Source organism: Nansenia antarctica (assembly GCF_963989245.1).
Source record: "Nansenia antarctica genome assembly, chromosome: 8".
NCBI lineage: Eukaryota > Metazoa > Chordata > Actinopteri > Argentiniformes > Microstomatidae > Nansenia > Nansenia antarctica.
Genome location: NC_137678.1, coordinates 53,023,223 through 53,040,722, shown reverse-complemented (window position 1 = coordinate 53,040,722; position 17,500 = coordinate 53,023,223). Strand labels below are relative to the sequence as shown.

The 17,500-nt window shown below is 47.2% G+C and overlaps 1 protein-coding gene across 1 annotated transcript in view; it reads right to left on the bottom strand.

The window, feature by feature from the left end:
* LOC308164403 (RING finger protein 17-like) overlaps positions 1-17,085 on the bottom strand; it is a gene marked incomplete at its 5' end in the record, with an annotated part of 35,047 nt that extends 17,962 nt beyond the window's left edge. The window contains 14 exons of the mRNA XM_080538504.1: positions 635-750; positions 1,480-1,645; positions 2,179-2,314; positions 2,504-2,694; positions 3,338-3,479; positions 5,996-6,167; positions 7,709-7,870; positions 8,189-8,263; positions 8,627-9,012; positions 10,614-10,690; positions 11,871-12,039; positions 15,189-15,286; positions 16,376-16,488; positions 17,016-17,085. Coding sequence (XP_080394630.1) covers positions 635-750; positions 1,480-1,645; positions 2,179-2,314; positions 2,504-2,694; positions 3,338-3,479; positions 5,996-6,167; positions 7,709-7,870; positions 8,189-8,263; positions 8,627-9,012; positions 10,614-10,690; positions 11,871-12,039; positions 15,189-15,286; positions 16,376-16,488; positions 17,016-17,085 — 2,073 coding nt within the window. The remainder of the gene's footprint in view (positions 1-634; positions 751-1,479; positions 1,646-2,178; positions 2,315-2,503; positions 2,695-3,337; positions 3,480-5,995; positions 6,168-7,708; positions 7,871-8,188; positions 8,264-8,626; positions 9,013-10,613; positions 10,691-11,870; positions 12,040-15,188; positions 15,287-16,375; positions 16,489-17,015) is intronic.
* Positions 17,086-17,500: the final 415 nt, after the last annotated feature.

The following is a 17,500-nucleotide window of genomic DNA, read 5'->3' as shown; positions in this document are numbered from 1 at the left end:
AAAGACTATGGTCATTTGACCCCCGAGGCGGCTCTTATAGTAGGTAACAGACACGGCTGTTCTAGTGACAGAGCTTAACTGTCACTTAGATTCAACTGTCACTTAGATTCAACTGTCACTTTCAAATTTGAAATAAGATTTGACAGTTGGTGACGTGGTGTTCTAGTGTTAAGGCTGTTCTAGTGTTAACACACCAAGCGACCCGCATGCGCACGAGCGTTTGGTTACCGGAAACAAAAGTAAACAGACAGCTGACACAGACGCAAACAACACTTGCAACGGACGCAAACCAGACAAACATTATGATCCAAGCCTCTGCTTTACGAAGTACGTTCAGAGGTCAGCAAAACACTGCGAAATAAAAAAAATATTACCTTTGAACAGCTGTTCACCGTCATATTATCAATGACGGGCAAATCAGTCAATCATTTTCCGTGTTTCATACCTCACTTGCACATACGACGGGTCATTTTAACCCGTTAGCCAACTGTAACCCGTCTTGTTCACGTTCAACGTCGTTCCTGACAGGCTGACGACCAGGCCAGTGGACAGGGACGTGAAGGTGTGTGTTGTGTGTGTGTGTGTGTGTGTGTGTGTTAGCCAGGTCATGGACCATGTTGCAGTGGGACCTCACCTTGGCAGGGAGGGCGAAGAACTCATCCTTGATCTTGCGCAGGTCGGAGACCAACAGGATCTCCTTGTTGCCAAAGTCCACGAACAGAACCTCCACCTTCCTGCCCCCTGGGAGGCCTACACACACACACACACACACCCCACACACACACACACACACGCACACACGCACACATGCACACACACACACACACACACACACAAAAAGGTTGTAACACTCAGCGAGTACAGTATAATTTAGTCCCCTCACACACACACACACACAGTGCTGACCTGTAGGGATGCTCCGATCTGGATTTTTGGGGCCGATACCTATCACCGATTTGTTTCCTCAAGATCAACCGATACCGATTTTTTTTTAAATACATAACTGACTGGATAGCCTAAATATTTTTTGCTTTTTAGACAAAAGTTTTGATCCATTAGGCACCAAGCAAACGCAGACCCATTTTTATGGCATAGTAAAGGTCTGGCCTATCACCCAGTTAGGGCCTGAAGCCCAAGTCAGTCGATATGGCTGTATAAAAGACATCATAAACGTGGCCTTCATGGTTTACATACTGTTACGTCCTCCTATGTTTTCTGTTCAGTTATCTGTCTTCCCCAGAAAAAAATAAAAAAATAAAAAAATAAAATAAAAAAGATCGGTTTTTGCGATCGGCCATTTTTGCCGATCACCGATCGAGTCATTTGGAGTGAAATCGGCCGATTTAAATCGGTGGCCGATAAATCGGAGCATCCCTACTGACCTGTGACCTGCGCGCGGCTCCAGAGCTCTCTCACACACACACACACACACACACACACACACACACACACACACACACACACACACACGCTGCTGACCTGTGACCTGCGCGCGGCTCCAGTGCTGGTTGTAGAGGCCCACGCAGGCCTGCTCCAGGACGGGGCAGAACACCTCCAGGCCCGGGGCCCCCGCTCCCCCGACCCCCCCGGCACCGTAGCACTGCTGCATCCGGTCAGTCAGCAGCAGGAACTCCATGTTGTCCACCTGCAACACCAGCAGGGGGCAGCACACACACACACACACACACACACACACACACACACACACTTTGTACCTAAATTGGGAAATAAACTTTGGGTTGTGTGTGTGTGTGTGTGTGTGTGTGTGTGTACCAGTTGGATGTAGAGGTCGGAGGGTGTGTGTGTGTGTGTGCGTGTGTGCGTGTGTGTGTGTGTGTGTACCAGCTGGATGTAGAGGTCAGAGGGGTGTGTGTGTGTGTGTGTGTGTGTGTGTGTGTGTGTGTGTGTGTGTGTACCAGTTGGATGTAGAGGTCAGAGGGGTGTGTGTGTGTGTGTGTACCAGTTGGATGTAGAGGTCAGAGGGGGGGGTGTGTGTGTGTGTGTGTGTGTGTGTGTACCAGTTGGATGTAGAGGTCAGAGGGGTGTGTGTGTGTGTGTGTGTGTGTGTGTGTGTGTGTACCAGTTGGATGGAGAGGTCAGAGGGGGGTGTGTGTGTGTGTGTGTGTGTGTGTGTACCAGCTGGATGTAGAGGTCAGAGGGGTGTGTGTGTGTGTGTACCAGCTGGATGTAGAGGTCAGAGGGGGTGTTGATGTGGGTCACCAGGGCGTTCAGCTCCAGGTCGGGGTCGGGGCAGACGGGGCGGTAGAACTGCTGCGGCCGCCGGCCACACGGCCCCTTCACAGGGGAGTAGAACCTGGGGGGGAGGAGGGGGGGCGTTAGAGGGGAGTAGAACCTGGGGGGGAGGGGCATGTCATCAGGGTATATACAGGAATCTTGAGGTTAATTTGAAAGTGACAGTGTGAACGCCCTTGTCTGAGGGAGTGTGTGTGTGTGTGTGTGTCTGTGTGTGTGTCTGTGTGTGTGTGTGTGTGTGTGTGTAGACCTGGCCAGCTCCATGAACACCAGGTACTCCCTGAGGGAGATGGGCAGCAGGGAGGAGGCGTGGTCGCAGGTGTTCTTCCTCAGGTCCACCAGCAGCGCGTCCCTCTCCTCCCCCAGCACGTACATCTCCACGGCCGCAGAGCCCACCACCTGCACGAACTCACCCTGGGCCTCCGCACTCCAGCCCTTCGTCTGGACACGGAGACAGAGAGACAGAGACAGAGAGACAGAGACAGAGAGACAGAGAGACAGAGAGAGACACAGAGACACAGACACAGAGACACACACAGAGACACACACAGAGACACACACAGAGACAGACACAGAGACAGACACGGAGACAGACACGGAGACACAGACACAGAGACACACACAGAGACACAGACACAGAAACACACACAGACACACACAGAGACACAGACACAGAGACAGAAACACACACAGAGACACACACAGAGACACACAGAGACACAGACACACACAGAGACAGAGACACACACAGAGACACACACAGAGACACAGACACACACAGACACAGAGAGAGAGACAGAGACACAGACAGAGACACAGACAGAGACAGAGACACAGACACAGACAGAGACAGAGACAGAGACAAAGACACAGGCAGAGAGAGACAGAGAGAGATAGAGAGACAGAGAGAGACAGAGAGAGAGACAGAGACACACACAGAGGTTATTGGGGGGAGGGGTAAATGTGGCTTGCTATCAGTGGTAAACCTGCGTCTGGGATGGATATGAGGCAGGGAGGATATGAGTTACCCAGTCTAAGGGGACAATGTCCTTGAGGGAGCATCTGACAGCCAGAGGAGAGTTACCCAGTCTAAGGGGCCAATGTCCTTGAGGGAGCATCTGACAGCCAGAGGAGAGTAGCTTCTCAACTCCGCCCGCATGGCCGCGTCCATCCTCCTCACGCAGTCGTTCAGACCTCGGGTACACGACTCTGGGTCCTCGTCCTCCCTGCAGGAGGGAGGGATGGAGGGAGGGAGGGAGGGATGGAGGGAGGGAGGGGGGAGGGAGGGATGGAGGGAGGGATGGAGGGAGGGAGGGAGGGAGGGAGGGAGGGATGGAGGGAGGGAGGGAGGGGGGGAGGGAGGGAGGGGGAGAGGGATGGAGGGAGGGAGGGAGGGGAGGGAGGGATGGAGGGAGGGAGTGGGGGAGGGATGAGACGTGATAGGGTATTTTTCAGTATATATGGTCCAAGCCAGAAATGAACCCACAACCTAAGCGTTGTCAGTACCATGCTCTACCACCAAGCTCTACCATGCGTCTGTGTGTATGTCCACGTACGTGTGTGTATGGATGTATGTTTGCCTGTGTTCACATGTGTCTTTGTGTGCCATGTGCATATGTCTCTGTGTCCGTGTGTGTCTCCATATGTCTCTGTGTGTCTGTGTGTGTCCCTGTGTTTCCATATGTCCATGTGTGTCCGTGTGTGTCTCTGTGTGTCTCCATATGTCCATGTGTGTCCGTGTGTGTCTCTGTGTGTCTCCATATGTCCGTATGTGTCTGTGTGTGTCTCCATATGTCCGTATGTGTCTGTGTGTGTCTCCATATGTCCGTGTGTGTCCGTGTGTGTCTCCATATGTCTGTGTGTGTCCGTGTGTGTGTCTCCATCAGGGTTTCCGTTAGAAAAATTTGGTGCCGGTCAACGTGTCCGGGAAGATTTCAATGTGTCGGACAAACGGGAGAAATTCCGGTCATCATATTAGAATATAATATAGGTGTTTGTCGCGGTGATTAGCTGTTGTGTAGTCTATATAGGCCTATGCCATTTAATGTCTATTTAAATTCTCATCCGATACGATTAGATCGCGAACTATAGGCTTTCATGATTCGCATGCGCTACTATGGCATAATATGTCCAGGGCTGCACGCGCGCCACACTGGGCAGCCTAGTCACCTTTGCTACTTTGAATTACGACTGTAGGCTACTTTAAGATGTTTATTTCAATTGCATTAATGGGATTTGAGTATGTAATTGGTAATTTTAAGTATGCCTAGTTTAGCTTTTGATGGCTATTTGAACGGACTGCATCGATCGATCAATGAACGGACTCCACATTACGTTAACTGAAGTGTGTTAAATAGTTTCACGACAGTAACGTAAGTTTTTTATATTCTCTTTCCAGTTTTACCCTTTTTATCAATAAAACAACGTCAAATCTATAACCACGTCTCGCTGATTGGGAAGGCATTAAGTCTAGCTGCCTGTCAAATCATACTTAGTCGGACGTATGAGAATGAGGAGGATGTATCGGGGGGATACACACCCGTGGACTATTTCAACTTAGTGGCACAAATTAAACTCTAACACTATAGATAGACTAAATTGAACTTAAATGATGGACACCGACTGAATAACTGAGTGGGGGGAAGACAGGTCTCAAATGTGGAACAATTATAACATTTAATACATAAAGATAAAACATACACAAATATATAACATTGATATCCCTAAACTCAAATGTAGTGTGGTATTGTCAACCTAATCTAATCAATCCTAATCTAATGGTACCAGGAGCCCAGGTTGTTGATATTAGCGCACTACTCCCGTAGTACTTCTCCCGACTCAGGGCTGGAACGGGCACGGCAGGCTCAATCAATGAACGGGGTTGAGATGGCTAGCGTCCTTTACTAGCCGCATCTCACGGCCCTCGGTGGTCATTCACTGTGCTCTAGCACATCCAAAACACGCAGAACAGTAACCTTGACTCCGGTCACTGCAGTGGTTTTATTTAGACTAGATCAAACTAAATTAACTGACTAAACTACTCGCGCCGTTGAGAGACAGGGTTGCCAGATGGGGCGGGTTACCGCCGAATGGGCTACTGGGTTTAGCGGTTTTCACCGGACAATATGACCGAAGAGGTTTAAATATGTCGGACTTCAACAGATTTTATCGGACAAAGACCGGTAATTACCGGTTAACGGAAACCCTGGTCTCCATATGTCTGTGTGTGTCCGTGTGTGTGTGTCTCCATATGTCCGTGTGTGTGCGTGTGTGTGTCTGTGTGTCTCCATATGTCTGTGTGTGTCCGTGTGTGTGTGTCCGTGTCTGTGTGTCTCCATATGACCGTGTGTGTCCGTGTGTGTGTGTCTGTGTGTCTCCATATGTCCGTGTGTGTCTCCATATGTCCGTGTGTGTCTGTGTGTCTCCATATGTCCGTGTGTGTGCGTGTGTTTCCATATGTCTGTGTGTGTGCGTGTGTCTGTGTGTCTCCATATGTCCGTGTGTGTGCGTGTGTGTGTGTGTCTGTGTGTGTCCGTGTGTGTCTCCATATGTCCGTGCGTGTGTGTCCGTGTGTGTCTGTGTGTGTGTCTCCATATGTCCGTCTGTGTGCGTGTGTGTGTGTCCATGTGTGTCTCCATATGTCCGTGTGTGCGTCTCCATATGTCCGTGTGTGTCTCCATATGTCTGTGTGTTTCTGTGTGTGTGTGTCTGTGTGTGTCCGTGTGTGTGTGTCCGTGTGTACCTGAGCAGGGTGACCCCCTTGGTGAAGCCGTAGTCGGGGAAGAAGACCCTGATGCGTGTGAGCTGGGAGGCGGGGCAGCTGGTCACGGCGTACAGGTGACCCCGCTGGAACACCTCCGTCAGCGTGGCCCGACACCACACCTCCTCCTTCCACCTCACAAACAACATGGAGCCTGGAGGAGGCGCACACACGCACACGCACACACACACACGCACACGCACACACACACACGCACACACACACCACACGCATGAATGGAAAGAAAACAAATATATACAGTAAAAGAAACCAATCTCACTCACACTTATTCTCTCTCTCTCACACACACACTTACTCTCTCTCTCACACACACACGTAAAGAAAAAATATATATACAGTAAAAGAAATCAATCTCTCTCACTCACACACACACACACACACACTTACTCTCTCTCTCACACACTTAGGGCCAATCCCAATTCCCTTTTCTACCCCTATGGCTCGTTTTCGAGTGTCACTCGATTCGAAGGCAAGGCCTTCGAATACGTCACAAGCCCTACCCCTTGAAATCTAAGCCCTTTGAATTGGGACAGCCCTTCACGGCGCCTACGTCATCAACAGTGGTTTAGACGCGGTACGGGTGACGCGTTGTGTTGCCGGCGAATTCTCACATCTCCTGTGACCGGAGGAGATAGCAAAGATGGCGGCCGTTAGCATCAAACACTATGATAACATCCTCTGTAGTATCTAGTCTATTTCAGTCACAGACATGTTCAACAACAACACGTTTTACAACAAGGAAGGGATACAACTAATAAACATGTTAACTCACTATTCACCTTGTTATACAACAACTACTACTACAAGTGTCTATGACTACTGTTAATGTTAAATCCGTGTGGAGCTAATGCTATCGCGTCTCCACAGGCTAAAGTACAACACTGATATCCTTAACTTATGTCCTAAACACACTACTGTCATACAAGTCGTACCTTCTCCTTGACATGGACATAAACACCTGCTACCTTCTTTGAAAGAAATCGCGATTTATTCAGTGAAAACTAGTACATGATAGCACAACATAGCATAGCATTCGCGGACACTATGCTAACAACACTATGATAACATCCTCCGTAGTATCTAGGATAAACGGGTTATTTTGATAAACTGGACACATTTTGTGAATATATATGGTTACTTTCTCGCCTGAAAACATATAACAACTTCATAAAATAACATATTAACACTTGTAGAGCCAAATTACAGATTGTAGCCAATGGCGGCCAAAATTGAGGATTTTATATTTGTAGATGATTCGCAATGCATCCTGGTATCAAGGGGTAGCGTACCTCTAGCCCTTCGAAGCTAGTCTGGTCCTGAAATCCCTCGAAACGAAGTAATAGTTAGCCCTCCCCCTTACCCCTAGCCCTCGATGAAATATGAATTGAGACAGCCCTCGCCCTAAACGTGAACGCGCAAATCGAGCCATAGGGGTGAAAACGAAGGGCTAGGGGTGAATTGGGATTGGGCCTTACTCTCCCTCACACACACACACACACACACACACGCAGGTCTCACCTGTCTTCAGTATGTCAGTGGGTGTGAACAGGCCTCTCTCTCACACACACAACACACTCTTACTTTCTCTCTCTCACACACACACACACACTCTTACTCTCTCACACACACACTCTTACTCTCTCACACACACACACACACACACACAGGTCTCACCTGTCTTCAGTATGTCGGTGGGTGTGAACAGGCCTCTCTCTCCGGAGCAGAGGTTTTTGACCTTCTTGGCCAGCCGGGTGCCCTCCCTCTTCTCAGCCACGTAGCGCACGTAGAAGTGGCTAGGGTCGATCACGTGGGTCACACACACCCACTGTAGTAATGCTGCGTGGAGACACACACACACACACACACACATACACACAGGTGTGTTGTCCTATCGTGCTCTACCGTTGCTTTGAGTGACAGGTGTGTTGTCCTATCGTGCTCTACCGTTGCTTTGAGTGACAGGTGGACTGTCCTATCGTGCTCTACCGTTGCTTTGAGTGACAGGTGTGTTGTCCTATCGTGCTCTACCGTTGCTTTGAGTGACAGGTGGGCTGTCCTATCGTGCTCTACCGTTGCTTTGAGTGACAGGTGTGTTGTCCTATCGTGCTCTACCGTTGCTTTGAGTGACAGGTGGGCTGTCCTATCGTGCTCTACCTTTCTCAGGGACGTCCTCCTGACTCCTCCTCCTCTGGCTCCTCCGAGGCTCTCTCACCTGCTGCGCCAGGATCACTACAACCAGGAAACAAGAGTCAATCATTGGCTAAATCTCTCTGTCTGTCCTCTGACCCCTCCTCCTCTCTCCTCGGCTTCTGCTCAGAACCATCTGAAACAGTTCAGAGGGACGACAGGGAATCACCATGTATTTACCACCCAGCCTCTTTCCATCCATCTTTTCCTCCCTCCAACCCCTTTCCCTCCCTTCTCCCCCCCCCCCCCCCCATCCCTCCTCCCCTTTAGTCCCCCTCCACCATCTCTCCCCCTCCCTCCCTCCCTGCCCCTCTCCCTCCCTACCTCCCTCCCCCTCTCCCTCCCTCCCTGCCCCTCTCCCTCCCTGCCCCCTCCCTACCCGCCCCTCTCCCTCCCCCTCCCTACCCTGCTCGTCTTCTTCTATGATCTCCTCTATGATGACGCTGGGTCCTGAGTCTGCTCCTGGGTCACTGCGGGGGCCAGCGGAGGCCCCTGGCGTGGGAGAGGAGCCCCGGGGAGGAGCCCTCGGGGGGGGAGAGGAGCCCGGGGGGGGAGAGGAGCGCAGGGGGGGACCCTGCCTCCTGGAGCCGTCCTGCTCCCCCTGCGGGGGGCCTGGCTCTCTGTAGCTCCTGTCCTTCCTCCTCTCAATCCTCTCTTCCTCTCTTTCCCCTCTCTCTCCTCTCTCCTCTCTGGGGAGGCCGCTCCTCCTGCCCTCTCCCGGGGGAGGGGGGGGCGGCCCTCTGGTGGGTCCTGTCTGCAGCTGGGGCCTGGAGGGGCGCTCCTCCGGCAGACTGGGGGGGTACACAACGTTAGGAGACTGGGGGGGTACACCATGTTAACAGACTGGGGGGGTACACCATGTTAACAGACTGGGGGGGTACACCATGTTAACAGACTGGGGGGGTACACCATGTTAACAGACTGGGGGGGTACACCATGTTAACAGACTGGGGGGGTACACCATGTTAACAGACTGGGGGGTAGTGCTGCAACTAACGATTATTTTGGTAGTCGACTAATCTGTCGATTATTTTTCCGATTAGTCGCGATTAGTCGTGTGGCTTTTCGCTGCGCGTAAATGGCGACGCAGAAGCATAAATCCGGCTTAACTAGCTATCTAACCTAACGTTACGCCAAGCTACAGCTGCTCACAGAGCTAGTTGACTGGCTAGCTAGCATTGCTGGCTAGACTACAGACAGCTCACGTTAGTAGGCTACGCTTGGCGCTGTTTATCTTACAGACAGCTCGCTGGTGGACTCAACATAATTGAAATAGCATTCACTTATCAAGCATCATTCATGATCATCCACCATGACTACCTGGTATTTTAATAGCGACCACCCCTCACTTCATTTCATCTCGCGTTCTCCTGGCTTCAACATGGAAAACCCCTGCTACGTAACGTTACATACAAGCGCCTCTGTCTGTCACATGCGTGCCACAGGGCAAATAAATTAATAGCACAAACGCTCATAGCATGTACAGCCCTGTCCATGAGACGTTGTTTTCCAACATGTAACAGTAAAGCTAACATAAACATTACGACCCTAACAATATAACGTTAGCCAGTTGGCTAACAACGTTAGCTAAAACTTACCCAGCTGATTCTTGCATGGCTCCCGTTTAAAAAAAATAAAAAAATAAAATAAATCCCGTTTTTTTAAAGAATTTTTTTTATGCGATTAGTCGACAACAACATTTCACGTCGACGAATTTTCGTCGTCGATTAGTCGTGACTAGTCGGCTAATCGTTGCAGCCCTACTGGGGGGTACACCATGTTAACAGACTGGGGGGGTACACCATGTTAACAGACTGGGGGGGTACACCATGTTAACAGACTGGGGGGGTACACCATGTTAGCAGACTGGGGGGGTACATCATGTTAGGAGACTGGGGGGGTACACCATGTTAACAGACTGGGGGGGTACACCATGTTAACAGACTGGGGGGGTACACAATGTTAACAGACTGGGGGGGTACACCACGTTAGCAGAGTACTCAGTCACTGGACGTACCAGAGCACTTGTGTGTAAATCTCTGGTTCTCTGGTAAAGTCACATGGCTCACAGACTTTTGAGAGCAGTTTTATATTTAATATAACTGACTAGTCATGTGTGGCTACTCACATCTTAACGCTGCCCCTGTTGATCTTCAATATCTGTCTCAGACCCTCTGCATGGAGACTATAGCTGTGTGACACACACACACACACACACACCTCAGATTATTGGATCAGGCATAAACATTAGTGTACGGTTTAGGTCAAGCCAGACACACCGCACACGCACAGACACAAGCCAGACGCACACACACACACACACACACACACACACACACACACACAGTTGTGAAATCACATCTACTCTGAAGTCCGTCCCTCCTTCCATTACCTGAGTCCAGAGTCCAGGGAGAGACAGCGCAGGTCAAAGCTCTGGACATCCACTGGAGCCTGCAGGGTCTCCAGCACCTAGAACACACACACACACACACACATGAATGGAAAGAAAAAATATATATACAGTAAAAGAAACCAATCTCACTCACACACTTACTCTCTCTCTCTCACACACACACACACACACACACACACACACGTACTCTCTCTCCAGGGTATATACAGGAATCTTGAGGTTAATTTCAATACCTTTCTAAGACTTTTTAAAAGACCTTGTCAATATTTTTCCAGACCTCACCGCCACTTGGAGCTGGAACCGTTTACATCAGTGACACCTTTAACTTAACAGTTTTAGTTTCCAATAGACTAGACCACTATCATACAACAAGAATTTCCGGTTCATCTTTGTTTTTTAATAAAAACTAATAAATTCACGAACTTTTACTAAAGGTTTTTAGGACTCAAACTCTTTGGACAGAGTCTAATATGACCTCATGTCTTTTAGCTTGCTTTTATAGTTGTTTTTATTTGCACTTGACACCACGGACCTCATTGTCTCTTAGCTTGTTTTATAGCATTTTCGCTTTTTAATTGTCTACTCTAGTGTGTAATATTTGTGATATGTTATATGTGTATATGTTTGTGAATATGTGAATATGTTTTCTGTTTTTGCACCTTCAGAAGAACCACTACAATTTCATTGTATAGGCAACTGTACAACAACAATAAAGTCTATTCTATTCTATTCTAATTCAGAAAAATACCTACAAAATCCAAGACCTCATAAAATCGTGATAAGACTTTTTAATACTTATTAAGGGTCTTGATTTTCCCAAAATTGATTTATCAACTTTTAATACTTTTCAAGACACGGCGGATACCCTGCTCTCACTCACACACACACACACACACACACACACACACACACACGTACTCTCTCTCTCTCTCTCTCACACACACACACACACACACACACACACACACACACACATCTGGATACGGCCACTCAATAGATTCAGAGGTTCTAAGGCTGATCCGAAGCGTGTGTGAAGCTACCTGGTCCAGGTCACAGTATCTCTCCAGGGAGGGGTGCTGGGGGACCTACCTGTTCCAGGTCACAGTATCTCTCCAGGGAGGGGTGCTGGGGGACCTACCTGGTCCAGGTCACAGTATCTCTCCAGGGAGGGGTGCTGGGGGACCTACCTGGTCCAGGTCACAGTATCTCTCCAGGGAGGGGTGCTGGGGGACCTACCTGGTCCAGGTCACAGTATCTCTCCAGGGAGGGGTGCTGGAGGACCTGCCTGGCCTTCTGCACGGCCGTGTCCAGCCCCGCCAGCCGCTCCTCCACCCGGGCCAGCTCTGACCTGCTGGAGGGGAAGTGCTGCTCCATGTGGCTCAGCTCCAACACCAGCGCCCCCTTCCTGTGTGGAGGAGGAACAGCCATGCTAGTGGACTAGGCTACTAGGCTAGTATGGTAGTGTACTAGGCTAGTGTAGTAGGGTAGTGTAGTATGCTAGTGTAGTATGTACTGTACCTTCTATGGAGCACGTCGAAGGCCCTGTCCATGAAGTGGTCTATCTCCATCAGCAGTCTGGCCTTCTCTCTCTTCACCTGCGACAGCAGCCCGGTGGACAGAGTCTGGATGACACACACACACACACACACACACACACACACACACACACACACAGGTGAGGCAGCCAAACCACTTGCATACAAAAGTAATGGTCTAAAATGGAGCCATTTTTTACCTGGAGTGTGTCCCTAGTCCCCCTGCTCACCTGGTGTGTGTCTAGTCCCCTCTGCTCACCTGGTGTGTGTCTAGTCCCCCTGCTCACCTGGTGTGTGTCTAGTCCCCCTGCTCACCTGGTGTGTCCCTAGTCCCCCTGCTCACCTGGTGTGTCTAGTCCCCCCTGCTCACCTGATGTATGTTCTTGAGTTGGGCCTTGCTCTCTGCAGCCTGACACAGAGCCTTTTCCTTCGCTCTCCTTCGCTTTCTCCTTCGAAATCCTTCCTTCGCCTGTACACACACACACACACACAATTATATGAGGTGATAACATGCAGGGCCTGTCATTAGTTTATTTGCATAGCCTCTATACTGAGATATATGTATCTATATCTATATATACATTTTAAAGTACCCACTCAATATAATAAACAGTTTAACGATCACTAAATACTTATAATTTGTGGATTGGATTCACTATTCTCGTTTGCCATAGGCTAGTGGTAAGGGAGACTTATATAAATACTTTCATTTTGGGACGTGTTCGTGTTTGGGGCTGTGTGATCATCTAATTATGTGTAGTTATGTGTTTCTAGCATGTTGCTGTTCTCTCAGCATGTTGTGATGTGAAATTAAGAAGATGAATGGCTGAAATGACGCAAAGCGGGGAAAAACAAATACGACATCTTAAAGTTTTTTCACATGCACATTAACAGTGACTCCTATCGCTTCAGTCTCAAACAGCATTGGAGGAGAATACCAACAGGGAGGAAGGACGCTACAGGAGATATGGGGACAGAGGATTGGTCAGAAGTGGAGTCTCTAACACCCATACAGACACACATACAGACATGTCCTACCTGTTTCAGATTCTCTTTGACAGGCAAGGAGGATTTCGGTTGGCGATGCTTCAGTCTCACACCATGATGGCTAGGATCATTTAAACAGTGTTAGGTCGTCAACAACAACAACAACAACAACAACAACAACAACAAGCACACACTGATGGGACACATGGTACTATTACACTCTGAGTGTTATTGTCATGTGATTGATTCAAAACTTGTTTTAAACTTGCTTTTTATCTTTACATATTTTCTAGGGGTTGTTTTTACTTTTTATGTATCTATCTATTCTTGTTCTCTCCATGGAATGTAGTGTATAGAGTGTAAATAGAGTATTTAGAAAAGTGCTATACAACTTAAATGCATTATGATTATTGCATGCATTTGTTGTATTGTATTGGTATTTAGAATTATAAAAAAAACAAAAAATAGTTGTGACATTGAATTCCAATGTATTTTATACACACGACCAATCAACTTTCACCGTTGTCCATCACCATCATTCAGGATGAGTTCCCCAAAACCCCAAAGACACCATAGATAGGGATGCTCCGATTTATCGGCCACCGATTTAAATCGGCCGATTTCACTCCAAATGACTCGATCGGTGATCGGCAAAAATGGCCGATCGCAAAAACTGTTTTTTTTTTCCTTTTTTTTTTGCTGGGGAAGACAGATAACTGAACAGAAAACATAGGAGGACGTAACAGTATGTAAACCATGAAAGCCACGTTTATGATGTCTTTTATACAGCCATATCGACTGACTTGGGCTTCAGGCCCTAAGTGGGTGATAGGCCAGACCTTTACCAGGGCTCGACAGTGCGACTGTTTTGGTCGCATTTACGAGTGAATATATTTCTGTGCGACTTGGAAATACATTCAATCGCACCAGTGCGACTAACTGAACTACTGTCATGCGCAGTCAAACTTATGTGTATAAGCGATGAGGGAATGAAAACAGTGAACAGAAACGCGTGTCGCAGAAATGCTTCACGCGAGTCCTATATGCGCTTAAAATGCGCATAATAGGTATATGGGATACAGCTCTCATAGTTCGTAGCGCTGTGTTTTGTTAGCCGCTAGCTGCTAGCAGCGTTTGCTTCCGGTTTCATTACAAAGAGGTTAACCCTATATGTGCCTGACGTCTAACAACATTCAAATGACTCTAACTTCTTCTTTTTTCGGATTTCAATATATGACACAGCTTATGATCCGTAGTTCCAATCCACAACACGTCACATTTGAAAGTGTTTATGTAACTTTTTTACATTTGAAAGTGTTTTTTGTTTATATATATTTATATTATACAATTTACCAGTCATATTCTGGAATGTGTCTAAATGTTAAAGTTCCATAAGTATAAGCAAAATAAAGTAACAGTTTGTAAATAAATAGTAGCATTTAAAAAATAAAAAAAACACGAACCGTGACCCAAAAACCGAGGTTCATACCGAACCGTGGGCCAACTGAAATTAATATTCTTACTTCCCCTTTACATTGTGTGAGTCTCCATTTTTATTACGGCCAAGAGCCGGTTATGATCATTTTGATATGTTATGATTATGATAATTTGTTGTAGTTGTTGACGAAAATTGCGCAATTTTCATTGTGCTACTGAAATTCTTGGTGTGCTACTAAATTTTTCAACATGGTAGCACAGTGCTACCTGGGGAAAAGGTAAGCGTCAAGCCCTGCCTTTACTATGCCATAAAAATGGGTCTGCGTTTGCTTGGTGCCTAATGGATCAAAACTTTTGTCTAAAAAGCAAAAAATATGTAGGCTATCCAGTCAGTAGGCCTACAGTTATGTATTTAAAAAAAAATCGGTATCGGTATCGGTTGATCTTGAGGAAAAAAATCGGTGATTGGTATCGGCCCCAAAAATCCAGATCGGAGCATCCCTAACCATATAGTAACCATAGTAACCATAGAGTAAGTGTGTGTAGAGAGAAGACACCGTAGAGTAAGTGTGTGTAGAGAGAAGCAGGCTGGCACCTTCTCATGTTGTTCATCTTGGTTGTGTAGATGAGTCCGATGATTCTGCTGTCCATCTGCAGCTCCTCCACCCCTCCCTCTGAGAGAGGAGACTCCACCTGCACACACACCAGGGGTCTTAAATACAGGGTTCCCACACCTTCTGAAACATCACATTCAAGCACCTTTCAAGGACTTTCAAGACTCAATTCCCTTAAATTCAAGGACCCAACACGGCATAGTTTGAGACAGATCTAGATGAGAATTTATACAGGAACTATCCGCTCACAGACAACAATTAAAAAGAGAGGCTTGAATGTGTGAACACTAGATGGTCTCTTGCCTTCTCTACCACAGCACAGCAAAACAATATATTGTGAAATATGTGTAAAGTTAAGACTTTGTGAAGTTATGAACTTTTAAGGCCTTGGGTTTTTTTGCTCAAATTCACAAACTTTCAAGGATTTCAAGGACCCGTGGGAACCCTGTAAATACTCTCTTTGACAGCAGTGTATTCAGGGTTTTTCCTGCATAGAGAACTATGGGCGGCCGCATCCGTCATATTTCTAGCCGCCTCCAGCTCTCGACAAAACTCTGACGGTCGTATTTTCTACAAGCGTTGAACTCGGTGGATGAATATTGTGTTTTCCTTTACATAAATAATGACATTTCCACCATAAATTGAGGCAGAAAGGGTACAAATTGGTGCATCTAAATTCACCAGAATGCAAGAAATTAAGTGTTTTGATGCTCGTTTAAGGACCCCCAGACAGCCCTGCATCATGCCCCCCCCACACTGTAGTTAGTGACTTTAAACCATTCATTCACACACACTCAACTGTAGCATCTGACGCTGGTTTTCTCTGAATGAATGAATGGACTTTATTGTCATTGCTACAGTACAGGTACCAAACAACGAAATTTAGGAATTTGTACTCTGTGTACCACATGTACAAAAAAAGAGGTTTGGTGAGGCTGCATTCTCATGTTATGCACCCAGATTGTGGAATGCACTGCCAGTTTACATTAGGGATGCAACCTCAGCACATTATGTTCAAGTCAAGACTAAAACCCCATCTTTTTAATATTGCCTTTAAATGACTAAATAATTAAAGTAAGATTATATAATGATTAAAGCACTTTGAGCTGCAACGTTTGCAGGAAAAGCGCTATACAAATAAAGTTAGTAGTAGTAGTAGTAGTAGTACCTTGCATTCTGGACACGGGATGACGTTGTCCACCTCCAGGGAGTGAAGACAGCCCGTGCAGAAGATGTGGCCACACAGGAGGGCACGTGGCAGGTTCCCAACGGTCTTGTCCTCTGAAAAGAAATAAAACACCAACTAACATGAGAATTTTAACCACGGTATAAACCATATTAACCCAGGTTGGTTTATAAACCAAACCATGTTAAGTTAACCACGGTTGGTTTATAAACCGTACTAAACAGGAGTCTTCACGAGCAAGTCTTCCCACGTTTGAAAATTGAAACTCGCGTCGCGAGACAGAAAATCAGTTCAACTCAACCCGCGTCTGCCTCTTCAACACGGCCTGTCGTCAGCTAACTAACTAGTTTATATAACAGCGAAGCCGTTTCAAATTCCACCTTCCTGGAAAAATAGCTAAAACTATATGGAGAACATAGAAAAAGACACACAACAAAGGTAGGTAGCTTTAGATAACTAGCTGAAGGAGATGACGTCTGCTCAAAACGTGGTCCGCCTGCCTGCTAACAAGCCGTCACACCAGGTGGTGATTAACTCCACACGTTCACAGTTTACACGACCAGACCGTTTAAAAAGGGGAATTCTATGATATTATATAAGACATATGATAGTGTTACTTTACCAGGTAGGTTGTAGGCTTGGTCACAGATGTCACAGACCAGAGAGTTTGGCTGTTCTGCTCTGCCCGACATGCTGCTGCAGTAAAGACAGTAGAGAGGTCAGGTCGCTCGCGCTGTGCACACTGTAGCAGTCTGACGGAGGGAGGGGTCCGTCATTTCCAGTATCAATGCGCCTCCCAATCAATCTGATTAAGAACACCTGTGCTGAGCTACAATGCAATGGTGGATCTTGTTTATGGGACTATATTCTGTGGCGGAAGGATATATGTATTCTGAAACGATGAATGATTGTAAATACATGAATTTAATGTTACAACGGTGTATTTATGTTTTATATTATGTGGTGGCTGTTGTAGAAAAGCAATTGACCATTGGAGGGTGGGGGTTGTGGACTCATTTACCACTGTACAGGGTTTTCCACACACGTACACAACGAGGTACACACACACTCATAGGTTCTCCAGCAGGACTCAATTAATGAAATGTT